Source organism: Gossypium hirsutum, chromosome A06 (assembly GCF_007990345.1).
Source record: "Gossypium hirsutum isolate 1008001.06 chromosome A06, Gossypium_hirsutum_v2.1, whole genome shotgun sequence".
In the NCBI taxonomy this organism is placed as follows: domain Eukaryota; kingdom Viridiplantae; phylum Streptophyta; class Magnoliopsida; order Malvales; family Malvaceae; genus Gossypium; species Gossypium hirsutum.
The window spans coordinates 5,332,537-5,352,639 of NC_053429.1; the positions used below are offsets into that span (position 1 = coordinate 5,332,537).

The following is a 20,103-nucleotide window of genomic DNA, read 5'->3' on the forward strand; positions in this document are numbered from 1 at the left end:
CACCATTCATACTTGGGGGTCGTCATCGGGCCTGCAGTGAATCCTTTCATTCTTCGAGTTTGGTTCCATGCATCTGATATATCGCGAACCCTCTTTTTATAATTGTTGTCTTTATAGGGGAACTCACATTCTGCCAACCCTTGTGTCACTGGTATAAACTACCTTGATCGATACTGCCTTAACATCATCAGTGGAGATTATCCAATGGCTCCCCATATTCTAGCCAGAGGGACCCAGTCAAAATCACCGCACCTATATAAGATCTCGTCAGGAATCAACCACAGAGCACTCCATTCAACGTCTTCGGCCCGTAAATTTTGGAGAATAGTTATCCACCTCTTTTCGGAGATGTCGTCCCGCCTCGATGTGGCCACTAATTCTCTTAATGGGGAATAATCCTTAGAGAATACCTGATAGGAGACCTTCTCCACCTTCCAAAAATGACTGTGGAACCAAGCCAAAAGAAGCTGTGCGTAACCAATAAATCTTCCCTCGCCCGCTCTCCGGCATGTATTCAAGGATTGAAAAGTTTCTGCTAGGATTGCCGGGACAGGTATGGTACCTTTATCAAGTCGATCGAATAAATCTGAGACGGATTCATCTATATGTCCAAGTGCTTTAGGAAAGACGATCAAACCGTAGAGACTTAAGGCAAAAACATCAACCCTTTTTTTCGAATCCGGGTGTGCAAGAATAAAATCCCTCAAATTCCTCCAAGGAATACATTTACTATCCCATTTTTGCTTGATGTGGGCCGCAACCCATTGCTCGCTCATCCCCATGATATTCATCAATTTCTTCAAAAAGGGTGGGACGTTAACAGGTCTTGAATAGGCTCTATCGGCCTGAATCTTCGGGCAATTAAGTAACTCCATGTATTCCTCCACCGTAGGTACTAAATCAACTCCTCCGAAAGTGAAGCAACTGTAAGCGGGGTTCCAAAATTGCGCGAGGGCCCGGAACAAGTACTTGTCCACCTTTACATCGAGCAAATAGGGTAGGTCGCTGTAGTTACAGTAAAAGAGTTGCTTGACATCGCCATTCCAACTATTCCATATATCTTTTAACTCTTGCAGGTCGTTCTGAGTCACACTGATGTGAGTGAAATCCCACAACTCCGATTCATATCTCTCGGTCAAACTATCTCCTTTCTCCTGTTGCATTCTTTCAGACCACACTCGGACGGCCGCATTATCCTCCATTCTATCAAGAAATCCTTTTTCCATGCTAAACTCTTCTAATTAGTAACCGAACGTAAATCAACACCCTTTTATGATGAAATGGCATGCGAAAATGATCAAAATACAATTAGTATTATATACAAAGAATAGAATTCAAAGCAAATAGTGAGTAAATAAGCACCTAATCAGGTAACCACTAAGGTTTGTTGTGGTTCTACCTAGGGTAAGCTCCTAGGGCTCATTACATGTAGTTTGGTTCTGAAGTAAAGGTACCTGAACCAGTAGATTCCTCGATCTTCACCCATTATAGGTTCATACAGACCGAGTTCGATTCAGGGGAACACATTTCCCTACAGCTATACGAAGGTGAAAACCTCACGAAGACGCAGGTACGGATGTATCCCGAAAGCGATCCACTATCCTATACGGAGGTGAAGACCTCACGAAGGAGTAGTTTTTCACTTCCACTTAAGAGGGTGAAATTGACCAATAATGCGATGCGATATGCAAAGATACCTCAAATAATTAAACCACTTAAAGCAAGCATATTATGAAGAGAGTCGCGAAAATAACAGACAACATGCAATGCAGTAAATTTAAAATTGATTTTCGATTTTTGAAAAAAGACAAAAAATAATCAATTTAAGGCTCGACTCTCGAGGTCCCCAGCAGAGTCGCCAAGCTGTCGAAACCATTCTTTTGAAAATGGGGATCGACTTTGTTTGAAAGTGAAAATTAAAACGGGAGTCGCCACCAATCTTTTATCTGGTGTGATCGGATCACCTTTGTTTTAATAAATCAATTTTAGTTTACTAAAACAGGGCTTTTGGTTTACGAAACTTGAGAAAATGAGTTTGGGAGTTGGTTACGTGCGAGGAAGGATTAGCACCCTCGACACGCCCAAAAAATTGGTACCGAATTGATTAGTTAGTGTCTTAATGTCGAAAATTAAAAATCAGGAAGGGACTTGAAATACGATCTTTTCTATTAATACTGATTTTAAAATTCTTGAATTAGCTTAAATCGATTTGTTTAAAGATTTCCTTATCTCGAGATATCGGAGTATCACATCCCGTAAGTTAGGACACAATACCATGAATTCCCGAGCACAAGGTCGTCTTTTAATTTAAATTGGAAATCCGTGCATTTCAAAACTCAAAAGGATATTTAGCTATTTAGAACCAACAAGAGAACCGAAACCCCGTAAGTTAGGGCACAATTCTTCGATGTTCCAAAATGCGAAACATTACCTTATTTATTGAAATTAGTAAAAGCATGAATAAAAATCTTTAAAGTAATGAACAACAGAATGATATAAAATAGGCGGGAGACAAAAATAAACGAGTTGGAAATACACTGAAATAAATAATAAATATGACAACAATATTAAAACAATAACAATGCATGCGATATATTAAACGTAATAATAGTATCCAATGTGAAATAAAAACAACGAATATATACATAATAAAGATATTAAGAGTATGTACGTAAAATATATATATATTTATAAATAGTAATAATGTTAGAAATATACTATATATAGCGTTTGAAGTATATACATAAAATAGTGAAAATATAACTAGTAATGTTAAGATATATATAATATATACATATGTATAAAATAGATATAAAAAAATATGTACATAACATATATGAATATATATAATAATATTAAAATAAAATAATAAGTGATACTAGTGAAAATAATAGGTATAATAATAAATATGATAATGTATGAAAATAATACTATATATAAAAGTATATATATACTCATATAATAAAATATATGTACTAGTATTAACAATAAATATAATAGGGATAAAAATAGATATAATAATAATACGTACAAAATATGGTATTAAAAAGCATATTACATATATGTATATAACATAATATTTATATATGTACATAAGATGATATAAAAAATATATACATGGAACAACATAAGAAATATATGTAACTAATAACATTAAAATATATATATATAATATATAAAATACATATAATATATATTAGAAATGATAATAATATAAAAACTATTTGTAGCACCCCAAACCTGGCCCAAACGTTATGACCGGATCCGACATGCCACATCGAAGCGTTCAAAACATTTTATATTGTTGATCCAGAAAAACTTACTTAGTGTTTTAAAAGATAATTTCATTATAGGTTAAAGTGAATGGAAGCTGTGCACCAGGTAGGAAACCGGAAAAGAGGAGGTGAGTCCATCGGACTACTTAAGTACCAAACTCCCTTCGGATCCAATCCTAGACATGCAAACCACCATTGCCATACCTTAACGTCATGGATATTTCTAGGAAACCGATTTGATTAAGTCATTTTTAGGAAAAGTGATTAATTTTGGAAAATACTTTAATTGCGGAAGCTTTGTTTGTTGTCGTGTTATTTTGAAATCAATTGTTGTTTTTGAAAACGCGCCCTAAAGCTATCCAATTTCAACAGTTAAAATAAGTAATACCTATCTTAGTAATACATATTAAAACCATTAAAAATAATTAAGCGGCCTTATTACATTTAAAAACCCAAAACTTCAAACGTAAATAAAATGATGTCCAGTTCACCAGAAGAAAATCAAACTTTCAGAACGGGTGGCCACTCCGAATTCCCTCACAGCTCCAAGCCCACTATGGTTGGGGATTTCCTGCGTGGATGAAAATAAAAGGGGTGAGTTTGGGGAAACTCAGTGTGTAAGGAAAACCCATTCAAAGCCCAAGTCAGCTCAAGCCTATTGGGCCTAAGCCCATTCAGGTAACAGTGGTACTGGGCCAGAGCCCTTTTCAGATTACAATAAACTGGGCCTTAGCCCCTTATTCAGATAACAGTATGGCCCATAGGCCCATTTCAAAATACATACAACATCAATAACATATGCAAGCCCATTTTGGGAGACTACTCAACCCACCAACCACTACACTCCACCCGTACCAGCCATACACTCCATGTGGGGAATAGCTCAACCCACCCAGCCCAACAATCCACAGTTGCAGCCTTGCTGCTCAGTTAACAGTAAATTGAGGCAAAGCCTCCAGTACGTGGACAAGCCACTTTCAGTACTTCCTCCGTCAATATCCCAGTCCCATGCATCAGATAATAACAACATGGCATGCAGATAATAACAACATGGCATGCAGTAAATAACAACAATCAAACATGCATTTAGGTCAATTTAACCCTAGGGATATTTCGGTAATTTATCTACTAGGGGTAAAACTGTAAATTTTCCACTTTTAAAGGTATTTCAGTAATTTATCTATTTTAGGGTTTTTCATGCATATTCCTACCTTTCACGTACTACAGAATTACGTACCGAGGGTTCTTACCGAATTGGGCCCGTTGGCCCATCATTCCAATTTTGGCCCATTAAGCACAAAAATATCGAAGGCACAGAAATCATGCACTTTGCAGTCCAAACATTGCAGCTTACCAAAAACATTAATCGATTTACCTCACGAGCATTCGCACACTCGCAAATCTACAAAATACCGATTTTCGGCATTTCGGCTTTTGCCGATCTAGACTAAGAAAGAGGGTGTTAGTTACACACCTGTTTGCGACGATATGCTAACGAGATCCACACACGAACCGCCTACAATTGGATTACTAACACGTTAATCTAACTATTCAAATACAAACTACGTATTAACCCCTTACAATATTCGGCCAACCACACCTATAGATCATAGTAAGCTTATAAGAAATCAATAAGCAACTCATTAACAAATTTTTGTCAATGTTTACCACATAATCATAATTTCACTGCAAGCTGTCTTCCTGAGCAACAGTCACTAAATTATTTATAACTGGAGCTACGAAACTCCAAATCAAGTTCCGTTAATTTTCCCTGAAAATAGACTCATATATCTTCTATCCATAAAATTTTCAGAATTTTTGGTTTAGCCAATCAATACCAGATTTTTCTCAAAGTTTCCCATGTTTCACTATTTGACTAATCTGACCACTCTTCATTATGAATCAAATTTCTCATTGTACAGAATTCAAAATATGTTCTTGTTTATTTCATTAGAAACTAGACTCAATAAGCTTTAATTACATAATTTATTCAGCTTCTAATTCATCTCCCACAATTTATGGTGATTTTCCAAAGTCACGTTACTGCTGCTGTCCCAAGCAGATTTATTACCAAATCACTCTTTCACACATACCTTTTATGCATGTTATTTAAACATGTATATCACCAAGCAATCATCACATATCTATGATTTTACTTAAGAATAATCTCCATTTCATCATTTTAAAGCACAACATGTTAGCTGATTTTTCCCTTTAACATCTAAGGCACATGCATGCTCATTTGTTTGGCTCAACTTCACCTATCTTCCATTTTTTTCATCAAAAGAACATGAAACAACAACCATTTCCTTCATTTTAATTCATGACTAAATGCTCACAACACAACTAAAAACCAAAATATGCTTCAAGAGTTAAGGTAGAATCAAGAAGAACTCATGAACATCAAGATAGAAGCCAACTACCATGAACTTACCTTCAATTTTCTTCCCCAAGTGACCGAACACTCAAGAGCTTTCTCCTCTCCTTTCTCTTCTCTAACTTTCAGCTATGATGAACAAAGATGGACAAAACTTTGTTCTTTTCACCCCTTTTTCTTTTAATAAAACTTCATATTTCATCCATTTAATTCTTTAATACAAAAGACATGAAATTCTTATCATGAAACATTTACCTAACCCATTATCATGAAACATTTACCTAACCCATTATCATGGAACATTTACCTAACCTATTATCAATTTGTATCAATTTGTACCATAAATTATGGATATCAAGTGTACATTTTGTCTACAACAACATGATGGCTGGCCACTTCATGTAAAATGGGAGGTTTGTCATGCAAATCCTCCTATTTTGCACTCCTATTTATTTGGTCACTTCAATTTAGCCTATAGCATTTTCAAACATTTTCACATAGGTCCTATTTCATAATTTCACTCACAAATGACAAAATTAAAGCATAAAATTTTGCCAACATTCACAGAATTCCCGAAAATTGGGGCGTTACACTATTCATACGCTATATAAATACATACATATATATAAATAATAATGATGTTGGAAATATACAATGATATTAGAAATATATATAAAATAGTGTAAAAGATGTATAACTAATAATGTTAAAATATATACACAATAATATATATAACATACAATATTGAAAACATATATACATAATATATACGAAAAATATATAGATATACATAATATAATATTAAAATATTTACATAATACATAAATATTAGGGATAAAAACGACAAATAATAATGCTACATAAGTATATACATAAATATATTAAAAACATATACATATATATATATATATAAAATAAAAAAAAATATACACTAATATATAGTAATCATGATAATAATAATATTAAAATATAAAAAGTAAATATAATAAAGATATTAAAATAAAGTAATAAATTAACAACATATATAAATATATATATACATATACGTATGTAAAATATACATTACTACATAGTAATATTAATAATAGTAATAGATTGATATTAGTAACAATAATAATAATAGAAAACAGCAGTATAAATAATAGCAAAAATGATAAAATTAACTAATTTAATGACAAAATAGCTAAACCATAAAAAAAGATTAAATCGAAATTAAAACAGAAAGTTTGGGGCGAATTCGTAATAAAAACAAAAAGAAAGGACTTGATTGGACGCTCACAAAACAAATGAGGGCTAAAACACAATTATTCCTCCCCTCAAAACACAACACAACAAAAGGGACTAAATCACAAAGTGTTACATACTTTGTGGCCAAATTAAAAAAACTGAAAAAGTACTTGATTGTAGAAGCATGAAAAAGCGGAGGGGCTAAAAGTGCAATTAGCCCTCCAATGAAAAACACGCGGATCCTTAGAGCGGGCTGGGTCAATAAACGGGTTAGGCCAAAACGACGTCGTTTTGGGGTTTAAAGGCCAACCCCAAAACGACGTCGTTTTGGGGGGCTATAAAAGGGCTAAAATTTGCAAAAAAAATCATTTGGTGAAGAGAGAAAGAAAAAAAGAGAGAGAAGGAAGAGAGAAGGAAGGGGGAAGGAGATTTCCGGCCATGGGCCAGTCACCGGCCAATCGCCGGACCACCGTCGCTGGCGTCGGCGCTGGCCACCTTACACGGTGGCCGGAAAAGGTAATTTTTCCTCTTTTTTTATGTTTTAAAATATTATTTTTATTTCTATTTATGTATTTGATAGGAAAGAAAAAAAAGATTCAAAAATGAACAAAAAATAAAAATATATAGATATACACAATAATATATATAACATACAATATTGAAAACATATATACATAATATATACGAAAAATATATAGATATACATAATATAATATTAAAATATTTACATAATACATAAATATTAGGGATAAAAACAACAAATAATAATGCTACATAAGTATATACATAAATATATTAAAAACATATACATATATATATATAAAAAATAAAAAAAAATATACACTAATATATAGTAATCATGATAATAATAATATTAAAATATAAAAAGTAAATATAATAAAGATATTAAAATAAAGTAATAAATTAACAACATATATAAATATATATATACATATACGTATGTAAAATATACATTACTACATAGTAATATTAATAATAGTAATAGATTGATATTAGTAACAATAATAATAATAGAAACAGCAGTATAAATAATAGCAAAAATGATAAAATTAACTAATTTAATGACAAAATAGCTAAACCATAAAAAAAGATTAAATCGAAATTAAAACAGAAAGTTTGGGGCGAATTCGTAATAAAAACAAAAAGAAAGGACTTGATTGGACGCGCACAAAACAAATGAGGGCTAAAAACACAATTATTCCTCCCCTCAAAACACAACACAACAAAAGGGACTAAATCACAAAGTGTTACATACTTTGTGGCCAAATTAAAAAAACTGAAAAAGTACTTGATTGTAGAAGCATGAAAAAGCGGAGGGGCTAAAAGTGCAATTAGCCCTCCAATGAAAAACACGCGGATCCTTGGAGCGGGCTGGGTCAATAAACGGGTTAGGCCAAAACGACGTCGTTTTGGGGTTTAAAGGCCAACCCCAAAACGACGTCGTTTTGGGGGGCTATAAAAGGGCTAAAATTTGCAAAAAAAAAAATCATTTGGTGAGGAGAGAAAGAAAAAAAGAGAGAGAAGGAAGAGAGAAGGAAGGGGGAAGGAGATTTCCGGCCATGGGCCAGTCACCGGACCACCGTCGCTGGCGTCGGCGCTGGCCACCTTACACGGTGGCCGGAAAAGGTAATTTTTCCTCTTTTTTTATGTTTTAAAATTTTATTTTTATTTCTATTTATGTATTTGATAGGAAAGAAAAAAAAGATTCGAAAATGAACAAAAAATAAAAATAAAAAATAGTAGATTCACCTTAGGGTTTGATCTGATTCAATGATATTGTACTGTTTTGGTATTTTGGAATTATTCTTGTATTTTAACCTACTAGTATTGATGCAAAAAAAAAATCCTCTTTGTATTGATAGCCAAAAATTCTTTTCTTTTTTCTGCCTTTTTTACATGATTTTTGAATGGCTTTTCATAGCCATCTTTTACATGACTTTCTATTATTTTTTTTTCTATTTCTTTTGTAGGTGATGGTGGCAGATAATGGATATCAAAAATGGGAGGAAAATGAGGCAAGTGGGAAAGTGGCTAGGTGGCTAGGGTTTCTTCCTTTCTCTTTTTGCTGGAAAATGTTTAGTACTAGTGGGCTAGGTTTAGGGTTTGTGAGTTGGGTATGTAATAGACCATTGGGTTTGGGCTGTTTAACAATTGGGTTATTTGTAAATGGACTGGGCCAAAATTGGCCTATAACACCCTCAAATTTCCCTTTCTTCTTTCTTTTCTTTCTTTCCTTCTTTTCTTCTCTGTTTTCATTTCATATTCTGTTTCCTTTTTCATTTCTTTTGTTTCTTTTTATTTATTATAATATAATATATATACATATACTTAATATTTAAGTTTATTACAATATTAATAATTATATGTATATAATCTTTCCACATGGATTTATCAACTCCATACACTTGTTTAAAATAAGATTTATTCATTATATAAATAGGCTCTTGGATTATGAATAAATGTACTCATCATCTTAGTTTTCCCTTTCTTTATTATCTTCATCTTGTTGTTATCTCTTTTAGTAAGTTAACACCAAGATCATGTAAAACATGTTTTATCCATAGCAATTCATAAATACCTTGTTCCATTCCACAAAATTTTGCCTTTGCACTAGTCTTGTTATAACCTTTTGCTTCTCTCCGATTGCGAAATGATTTGGTATTTCGATAATTTTAAATGCTAAATATTTAAGCTATTTATAGATGAGCTTAATAGACCATACTATAAATAACCTATTAATGTAACGGGCTAAAACAACAATTATTTCTTTAATAATTTTCCAAGCCTAATTTGGTGGCTTTTTTGATGGCTTTCAATGCAACCAACACATTAATCAACAACAGTTTTATCCAAAAATGGAAAATTGACTACTTTCTCATTCTTTATTTCTTGTTTCTCTCTTAATTTCTTTCTTTCTGTTTTCTACAATTCGTTCTTGAGTTAAGATTTTTTGTCTTTTTGTGAATTCCAAATTAGAAAATAGAGAAAAGGCTTTATAATGCAACTAAGAATGGCAATAAGAATGAGTTGCTTTCTTTGCTACAAGAAGATGCACAGCTTCTCAACATATTTATTAATGGTCGTTACCCTAAAACACCTTTGCATGTAGCTATCATGCTTGGCAATTCTAAATTTGTTGATGAACTTCTCACTCGAATGCCTGAGCTGGCTAACGAACTAAATTCCCGAAGGCAATCACTACTTCACTTAGCAGCAACCAAAGGGGACCATCAAATTGTGACAAGGTTAATGCAGGTTAACCTTGATATTTGTAACCTTGATGGGAGGAACCCTCTTCACATTGCAACCATGAAAGGCTACATTTATGTGTTGGTAAAGTTGTTTTATGGCAAACCCTGGGCAGCTCGATCACTGATGGCCCAAGGTGACACCATTTTGCATGGATGCGTAAGGTGCAACCAGCTCGAGGCTTTGGAGTTATTGGTAACTGAAGGAATTTTAGATCAATAGTTTGTAAATTGTCTAAACTATGAGGGTAACACCATCTTGCATATGGAAATAGTTGCTAACCAAAAATAGGTATGTACCATGGATCTAAACTAACTATGAAGTTTGAATATCTTAAAGTAATAAATAAATTACTTGAAAAAAATATATAAATATAATCACTCTCTCTCTCTGTATTTATATATGCATGCAGGCCATAAAGTTTTTGATTTATCGGGAAGAGGTGGACAAGAACCGTAAGAATAAAGATGGTCTCAAGGTACTTAATCTTTTATCACAAAGCCAAAGAGATGAGTTTGCTAACGATGAGTCATTGTCTGACGTAATAAGGAACAACATCTTATTATCAAAACAAGAACCTGATCAATCAAATGCAATATCGAAAGCTAAGGGAAGCAATGTTGATTGGTTGGAAAGAAAATGCCACCACCTAATCCTGGCGGCTTTGCTGCTAGCGAACATGGCATTCCATGCAGCCGTCAATCCTCCTAGTGGAGTTTGGCAAGACAATGACCCAAGTCACAGGGCAGGGCATCTCTTATCATCATCCAATTGCTTATACCCAATTTCTTATAAGCGGATTGCCAATCCAAATACATATACCCAATTCCTCATATCAAATACATTTGGTTTCATGGCATCTCTCATCATCATCCAATTGCTTATAAGCTGATTGCCAATCCGGCGTAAATTGTTTAAGTTGGTTTTAATGGTCGCCATGCCGGTTGCCATTCCTGCCATGGTATTTGCATATGCAGTCTCTCTCGTACCTTTAACATCCGATCCTGCATACTCTTTGTTACTCATAAGGCTTTGGACCAGCTTCATAATCTTACTGTTTGCTGCGCAAGAGGTTCGACTGATGATTAAATTTTTCAAGTTTGTGGGGAACTTAATAATGAGGTTCATAAACTGGATCTCTTTCGAAGCTTAATAATGCCAGTAATCTACTTACTCACCAGAAATTACAACTTCAACTAGCTTTTGGTTATAATATCCAAGCTTAAGCCTTAGAGGCAGGGCTTATGAATGCAAAAAATTGTGTGCATTTTTTTTCATATTGAATGGGAATAAAACAAACTCAGATTTTAACATGTTTTAGGGGTTCTTTTATTCTTTTTAACTTTTTTGAAGTTTTTTTTTAATTTTTGTTTCATATTTAAAAATAGAAATAAAACTCAGTAATTATTTTTTTAACCAAAGTATTCTCCATATGTTATTTTACTTTCCATAAAAATTACATTTTTTTTTAGTGTTTATGGTTGCATCTCAACAATGTGATGCTTCATTGGTCATCCATACAAGCAATTTTAAAATGTACACATGGCATCTATTTATTAATTTTTGCTAAGTCAACAAATAAAATTAACGGTGTTAAGACTTACATGAAAAAATAATATATGAATTGAAGATAAATTTTTTTTATTACAAATATCACCTTTTGAAAAATAGTAATGTTTTGATATTTGATATTTCAAATTGTCATTATTTTCAATGTATATTTATTTTTTATTTATTAATTCATTTTTATTTTAATTGCCTTTTTGAATTGTGTTTAAGGTGCATAATTTATGTGATTTTTTTTATTTAACCATAGCTTTTTTATATTTTAGTTAGGGCTTGTCTAATAAATTGTTAAAAAAATTAAATTATTTTAAATATTAATTTTTAATTGATTTAATTTTTTACACATTTGATAATCTAAAATAAAAAGAAAATCTAATAAAATTTGAGAATAATTTATTATAGGATGATCCTAAAATCTAATAAAATTTGAGAATAATTTATATTAGGATGAAATTATTATTATACATCCATCCATATTCAGCCTACTCTCTAACTTTATTTTTTTTAAAGAAGATAAATATTAAAATTATACATGAACTTTGATTTAATGTGTAACTGTATACATGAATTTTAATGTGGTGCAATTATACATATGAAACTCTAATTGCGGTTCAAACGCATACTTGAAACTTTAATTTTGATTTAATCATACACATTTAGATAAATAAATACATCAATTTATTTTTATATTAGATAAATATAATTATTTATGTATTCAATATATAAACAAAAAATGATGTTATATCAATAATTGTATTAATAATTTACAAGAATTGGATCAAATCAAAATCTCATGTATAAAATTGTACAAATTCAAAGTTCATGTATATAATTACATATTAAACTATAATCCATGTATAGTTTTGGGATTTATTCTTAAAAAACATAACTAATTAAAATAAAAAAAATCAAATAACATAGAAACTTTAAAATTTACACAATTCTTATTAGGGAAGATTCAATGCAATATAATTTTTACTTTTAAAAAATGTATAATATGAAATAGGAACCAATTTAAAATGGAAAAAATTCACTATTTAGAAATTAAATTTTTAGAAAAATTGGTTGCACAAAAATAAATAAAAAATATTAAATTTTGAAAAAAAACAAAATGATTAAAAATTGTAAAAGAAGAAATATGTTTGTTTATAATTGAAAAAATTAATTGTTTTAAGTAATTTAATTAAAGTTAAATTAAGAAGATACCAGAAATAAATGAGTGTATAATAATACCTTGTTATCTTTAAATTTTAATAACATGGTAATATTTTATTGGTGTATAAAACCTATACTTTTTAGGATGATCCTAATATAAGTTATTACCATAAAAAAAGTATGAAAAATGATAAGTAAATACTTAATGGAGAAAATTTTTAATTAATTCAATTTTACTTATTTAATATTATATTATCTTATAAAAAATTTACATTTAAAAAATTGGTTGCTTTTAAAATAAGGTGAAAGGTTTAAAAATTAAGGATAAAAGATAAAAGATAATTTTTATTATTTAAAATCTATTTTTATCAAACAATCTAATTATATTTCATAATTAATTTTAGGTAAACTACACTAATAGTCACCTAACTTTTAGTAAATTTCTTTTTTGTCACCCAACTAATAGTTAATTTTTTTTTGTCACCCAACTATGAACAATTATAAAATGGTCACTTAACTATTCAATTTATTTTTTATTTTTTTAATCAACTAATAGTGGCAGCTTTTAAAATTAGCATAATGACAACTTTAACCCTCAACATTTATATATTGTGTCAATTTAATCTTGATTCTAAAAAAATCTAGCCCTCAACATTTCCACATTGTGTATTTTGATTTCATTTTTGTAGTTTTGCTTTTCTTTGTGACCCTTTCACACAAAAAGCTAAAAAAAATTATATGCTAAATTTGATTAAAAATTTACAAAAAATAGAAACACCAAAAATTCAAGATAATCATTTTTATCTTTTCTCACTCTTTTAAAAAAAAACCTTCAATGTCACAAAGAAAAGCAAAACAACAAAAAAGACCAAATTACACAATGTGTAAATGTTGAGGGTTATTTTTTTAGAATCAATAATAAATTGACATAATTTATAAATATTAAGGGTTAAATTTTCTATTATGTTAATTTTAAAAGTTGTCACCATTAGTCCACTGGTAATCAAAAAAGACAAAATTGAATAGTTAGGTGATCATTTTGTAACTTTTAATAATGGGGTGACCAAAAAAGAAATTTACTAATAGTTAGATGACTATTTTGTAAGTTTTAATAGTTAAGTGGCCAAAAAAAATTATTAATAGATAAGCAGGCAAAGGTATGTTCTGTTTATACGATCCCTTATCCTTTGTTTCTCATAGGTCATCATTTTGACCTACCGTAGTTTTCGGTGTTCGCAGATTAGTGAGATAAGAAGGTTAATAGGACCATTGCCTGAGAAGTTGGCCATTTATTGTTCTGATGCAGCCATAGCAAGATATTTAAGGGCACAAAACTGGAATCTCAAGAAGGCTACTAAAATGCTGAAAGAAACCTTGAAATGGAGAGCGGAATACAAACCAGAAGAGATTCGTTGGGTATGTCACATGCGTTCTCCTATGATTTATCTGTAGTTTCCAATAGGAAGTGCCAAATGCATGCTGGATTTGGCCGTTTTAGTATGCTCGTAACAAGTTCTCTATTTTATTTAGTAACTTGAGGGTACTATGCTCTAGGAATTGACAATCTGTTGCCTTAGATCTTTCTTAGCAATTGCATTCTTTTGCATTGTTTTCATGCACTCGGTATGGTTCATTGAAGTAGGAATTTAAGTACACTGAATTTAACCATCAGAGAGAAACCCATGTTCAATCTAGTTATTAAGGCAGAATTCTAGTGATTAGGCAGGTCAGAGGCTTTATCCTCTGTCATGTAAACAATACCTGGTTCAGGTCAATTTTTTTTCTTTGCGGTATGGTATTTTAACGAAATTTTTTAATTTTTTATTTCTTTATTATTTATGATGTAGGAAGAGGTTGCTCATGAAGCTGAGAGGGGAAAGATCTACAGATAAAATTATATAGATAAGCATGGAAGAACAGTTCTTCAAATTATATAGATAAGCATGGAAGAACAGTTCTTGTTATGAGACCTAGTTGCCAGGTTTCATCTGACTTCCTCTATATCTCTATAATTCATATATCTGGTACTACATAAAAGTAGACACAATTTTGAGCCTATAGTATTAGATTTTCATGTAATTTACCCTTAATTTTAAAATATAATAAACAAATTTTGTAACTTAAATTTACTACTTAAATTTTCGACACTTATTTTTTAGTTGATAAAAAAAACCTTAGTTAATGATAAAAATTTTGATCAAAGAAATATATAACAAAAAATAAACTTTGAATAAAAAGGTATATGGTAGAAAAATTAATTAATGGTCAAATCCTCTTATTATTCTTTTTATGGTAATTTGGTTAATTTTAATTTTTATATTTGAATTTTAAATTTTAGTTTTGACCCGAACTGCAGCAGTTAATTTATTAGGTCAATTTATGCTATTAATCTCGTATTATGCATAGGTTGTGGATTTAGTTCATATTCTCTAATTTGATCATTTTTAATCCCTATGTTTTTTAAAAATTTTAAATTTCAATATCGACTCAAACAATAGCCGTTAAATCAATTAACTAAAATAGCATGACTTTTTTGTGGATATTATGTGAAAATAACAAGCTAACATGGCACGACACATAAGATAAAATATTTGTAAAATAATTTTTTGAAAATAAGAAATTTAATTTAATGGGTACCATTTGGTTCAGACTGTGATTTTAAAATTTAAAAAGTAATGAGACTAAAAGATGATCAACTTAGAGTACATAGACGAACATGCAACTTATGCATAGTATAAAGACTAATAAGAGAATTTAACGTTAATTAATTAAATATCATATATATGTTTAATATATCAAAGGTAGACAAACTCATGTGACAAGTGGTGGATCTCCTTTCTTTTATAAATTTTTAAAACAATTTATTTAATTCTGAAATATATTTATTTTATAATTTGATATATATTTTCCAATTAACATTTTAATTTTTAAATTACTCCTTAAATGCTTTTTTAGATAAATACTCGTTAAAATATCATTATCTTTTTATTTTATTTTCCTATTAAAATTTTATTATTTTTATTAAAATATTATTATCTTTTACAGGAAATTCATGATAATAATTATTTTAAAATTTATGAGTTAATAAATCTATTTTAAAATTTAAGAGATGATAATAATTATTTTAAACTTTAAGAGATCATAATAATTATTTTAAATTTTAAGAGGGAATTATGATAATCATAATTATTTTTAAAATTTAATTACCCACCGTTAATTCTATAAATAGTTAAATACTACCTATAGTGAAAAGTGTTTTCAGCTTCCATGCAATTTCTTCCATTAAAATTTTTTGCACCATTTTCTCATATAATTTTTTGATTTCATGTATTTTTATTTCATGTGAACCTTTAGAGAATTGATTGTAAACTCTTAGTGGATGACTAAGGGATCCCTTAAATATATTTATGTGAACCCTCACATGAAGTTTACTATATGAGAACTTTAAGTGCAAAACACTTCTATGTGAGTCTATGTGCAACCTCTTAAGTGCGAACCCATATGTACGTAAGTTTACTATGCGACCATATAGAGTCCGAATCCTGTAAGCGAACCCTTTTGTGCGAGCCTTGTGTGTGAACCCCTAGTGTGTGAACCCTTGCATGCAAACCTCGATTGCGAACCTATGTGTAGAAACATATAGGATTCATTAGTGAACTCTTAGTATATTAATGCGAACCCTAGTAATAATGTACAGACCCTAGGTGTGCAAACCACTATGCAAACTATAGGTGTTTAACCCTTTTTGTGCGAATCCCATTGTAAGAGCCCTTATATGCGAACCCTACATGTACGAGCCCCTAGTGTGCGAACCCCCTACATATGCGAACCCTTTAGGTGAACCTTTGTATGCAAAACCCTATAGGCAAACTCCCTATTACTAGCCCATATGCAAAACTATGTAAGAATTCGTATGTGAGCCTTTAGGATAATCATGCGAACCTAAATTGTTTATACATGCAGACCTAAACTGAATATTACATGTGAACCCTAGCATGAGTATGTATGCGAGCCAGGTATTATGCGAACTTCTAATTTATATCTTCACGAACTCTACATGATTATTTATGTGAACTGTATATAGCATGGAAACCCTTTTATATGATAATATGCCAACCCCTAGGTGCGAACCTACATGTGCAAACATTACATGCGAACCTTTATGTATGTGTTAAGAGAAACTAGGCATGTTAATTCACATGTAGATACTAAGTATGTGACACTGTTTTTAACTCGCACAAATTATATGTGTATGTGAAATTGATGTGAATAAATGCATGAATACATGTCATTAAATGTTAGTATATGATAATAAACGTGCTTGTTAAGCATAGTATCAAACATTGATAATGAGTATGATATGATGAGTATATATGCATAAATACATGAAATCAGGTACGAAGGATGGGAAAGTTCCATAGGAGTGTAACGCCCTAAATAATTTAAGTCTGTTTTTGTGAAATCTGACATAAATGAGTATTTGCTTCAGTGGTTAATCTGTATGATGACTTTTCGCTTATATTCTTAGTGTGGGTTGTAAGAGAAATTAATTCTCTGTAAACATTTTGTATAGGAGAAGGTGGGGAGATGATGGTTTCACTCAATCGGGCTAATATGTGCGCGCGATCGAGTTTGATAGCGATAAGTGTATACGCATTGCTCGATTTCGTATTGATGATTTTGTAACTAGATTACTAAAAACGATGTTTGGTATACTGTTTTTAGGTTTGGAAGGTCTCGGGATTGCTTTTGCATCAAAATTGAACCAAGTGTGTACTCTTAACACGAAAAATCAAGTTTTGACAAAAGCCAAAAATAGGGTCTGTCGACTCCACAAGAATGTACGGCTGATCGTGTAGTTGGCTGTGTGCGAGACACGACCGTGTAACTGATGAAGGTTTGGCCGTGCGCAAGACACGACCATGTGATGGTGTGAGTGTGGTCGTGTGGACCACACGGGCTAGGCAAAGTTAGGTGTGTAGGCCCACACAGACATGCCACACGAGCATGTGGGTTTTGGGTCAGGCCGTGTGAGCCACTCAGGTAAGGCCAATTTGGGCGTGTGGGCTACACGGGCATGTAGGCCCATAATTCTGAAATTTTCCCTAAGGTCGTACGGGTCGTTTAGATCGACTATATGCCTATCGTAGGGTCGGTAAAGACAAACCAAACCTTAAATCATGTGATCTGGTATTCTAATAATCTGCTCTAAGTAGGACACTAATATGTATGTCTGACTGTTCTGTTGGAGTATATATGTTATCTGTATACGAGCATGTTAAGCATGATATTTTTGTATCTGTATTCTGTATCTATGATTGGGGTAGGAATTGGATATGTGGAGGAAGTGATCTATATGGAAACTTTTTGCCTATATTCTGGCGGCTTGACTGCATATTATCTATCATGATTCTTATTAATACTATATGGTATGTAGGGATGGTAGATGTTTTTAACCCCACATGGTGTGATGGGATGGTCGGAGATGGTGTGTAGAGGATTGGAGTAGGACTCTGGATATCTTTTCTGCTTATCTGATTCTGCTCTCTGTATCTGTCATGGACTTAGGTCTGAATCTGTATCTGACTGTATATGAGATTTTTATGTATATTGCATGTCTACTTCTGTTGGGTTACACACTGAATTTACGAAAACTCACATCTATTTGTCTGTTTTGTTAAAGTAATCCACAGACTTAGGCGGGTCGGTGCGGCAAAGGCTCAGCGGTGTCCACTCTATCGAGATATGTTTTTATTTAGTAATAATGATTAAATTTAAAAATCAGGTTTTTCTTGAGAGTTTGTAATTTTTAGGACTCTCTGAACTATATGGTTTAACTGTTGGATTTGGATTTTCTTTTTGTTTTCTTTTCTTCAAACGTTAACGAAAACACTTTACGCAAATAATGGTTTTTGGAAAAACGAGCTTGGTTTTGTTTTAAACGATTTTCGAACTTCTACTGTGAAATAAACGGTTGATTTCAATGAACAACTAAAACGGTTCCAACAATTTATATGTATAAATGAAAATGTTTTATAACATTTGGACGTTTGATTAAGTATCTAATCGTGGTTGTCGAAACCATTTTTTTTGTTTTTTTTATTTAAAAATGATGGATCGACTTTTTGGAAAGCGAAAATGGAGTTGCCACCAATCTTTTTTTGTTTAGGTGTGATCGGATCACCTAGAAATTTGAGTTGTTTTAATAAAACATTTTGGTTTACTAAAATAATGATTTTGGTCTACGAAAATATGAGAAAATAGGCTCGGGAGTCGGTTACATATGAGGAAGGATTAGCACCCTCATTACGCCCAAAATTGGTACCAAATCGATTAAATACTGTCCTTTTGTCTAAAATTAAAAATGTTTTTGAAATGTGGTTCTTGTTAATAACATTTGAATAACCCGAGTCCTTTGCCAAAAATCTTCTTGTTTCGACGTTCGAAAATTTATAATTCGAAAATAACAAAAGGATGCCCAACTATTTGGTCCAATGAAAAATCGATACCCAGCTCAGTAGGGCACGATTCCTCGAATTTCCAAATATTGACCATTGCCTCACCTTAGAAGATATGAGTGAAATTTCGAAGAGACATTCGGTTATTTTGAACAAACGGGAGATTGCAACCCAACACGATAGGGCACTATTCCCCGAATTGCCAAACATCGAACATTTCTTTCATTTTAAAGAGTTTTTAGAAAACGTGAGTGAAATTCCAAAGGGATCTTCGATTGTTTTGAACAAATGAAAAAGCGCAACCCAGCACGATAGGACACAACATTTCAAATCCTCGATACAAGATCATTTTATAATTTCCAAAACTCATGCTTTTGAAATTTTAAAAGGATATTTAGTTATTTAGGCTAAACAAGAAAAATTGAAACCTAGTAAGTTATGGTACTATTTTCTTCAATTTCCTAAATTCGAAATATTGCCTTATTTTTAATTTGAGAAAAACATGGACGAAATCTCGAGAGAATAATTATTTGGTCAAACAGAAAATCGAAACCTAACACGTTAAGGCACAATTTCTCGAATTACCAAACACGAAATATTACATTGCTTTGAAATTTTATTTTTTTATTTTTTTTAAAAGGGAGTGATTATGGAAACAAACTTGCAACGTATTTATTCGATTCATTTGAAGCAAAGAAAATGAAATGAATAATTTCAGGCAAATAGGTTGGCAATCTCAATCATAATATAATACATGGGGATGCAAAACAAAGTA

The 20,103-nt window shown here is 31.5% G+C and overlaps 1 protein-coding gene and 1 long non-coding RNA gene across 2 annotated transcripts; both read left to right on the forward strand.

Moving 5' to 3' along the window:
• Positions 1 to 7,317: 7,317 nt before the first annotated feature.
• On the forward strand, positions 7,318 to 11,041 carry LOC107943570 (ankyrin repeat-containing protein BDA1-like). Its single transcript, XM_041115919.1, has 3 exons — positions 7,318 to 7,395; positions 9,877 to 10,344; positions 10,562 to 11,041. The coding sequence occupies exons 1-3, from the start codon at positions 7,318 to 7,320 to the stop codon at positions 11,039 to 11,041; spliced, it is 1,026 nt and encodes a 341-aa protein (XP_040971853.1).
• Positions 11,042 to 14,012: 2,971 nt separating this feature from the next.
• On the forward strand, positions 14,013 to 18,779 carry LOC107943569 (uncharacterized). The gene is made up of 6 exons (XR_005928287.1): positions 14,013 to 14,027; positions 14,110 to 14,286; positions 14,718 to 14,851; positions 17,444 to 17,913; positions 18,308 to 18,438; positions 18,554 to 18,779. It is a non-coding gene; the product is annotated as an uncharacterized lncRNA (long non-coding RNA).
• The last annotated feature ends 1,324 nt before the right edge of the window (positions 18,780 to 20,103 follow it).

Bases quoted from the DNA above. Each gene is read 5' to 3' on its own strand.
- LOC107943570 (XM_041115919.1), top strand. From the start codon at position 7,318: ATGGGCCAGTCACCGGCCAATCGCCGGACCACCGTCGCTGGCGTCGGC. The intron at 7,396-9,876 runs GTAATTTTTCCT...ATTCCAAATTAG, and splicing joins TTACACGGTGGCCGGAAAAG to AAAATAGAGAAAAGGCTTTA. The intron at 10,345-10,561 runs GTAACTGAAGGA...ATATGCATGCAG, and splicing joins TCGAGGCTTTGGAGTTATTG to GCCATAAAGTTTTTGATTTA.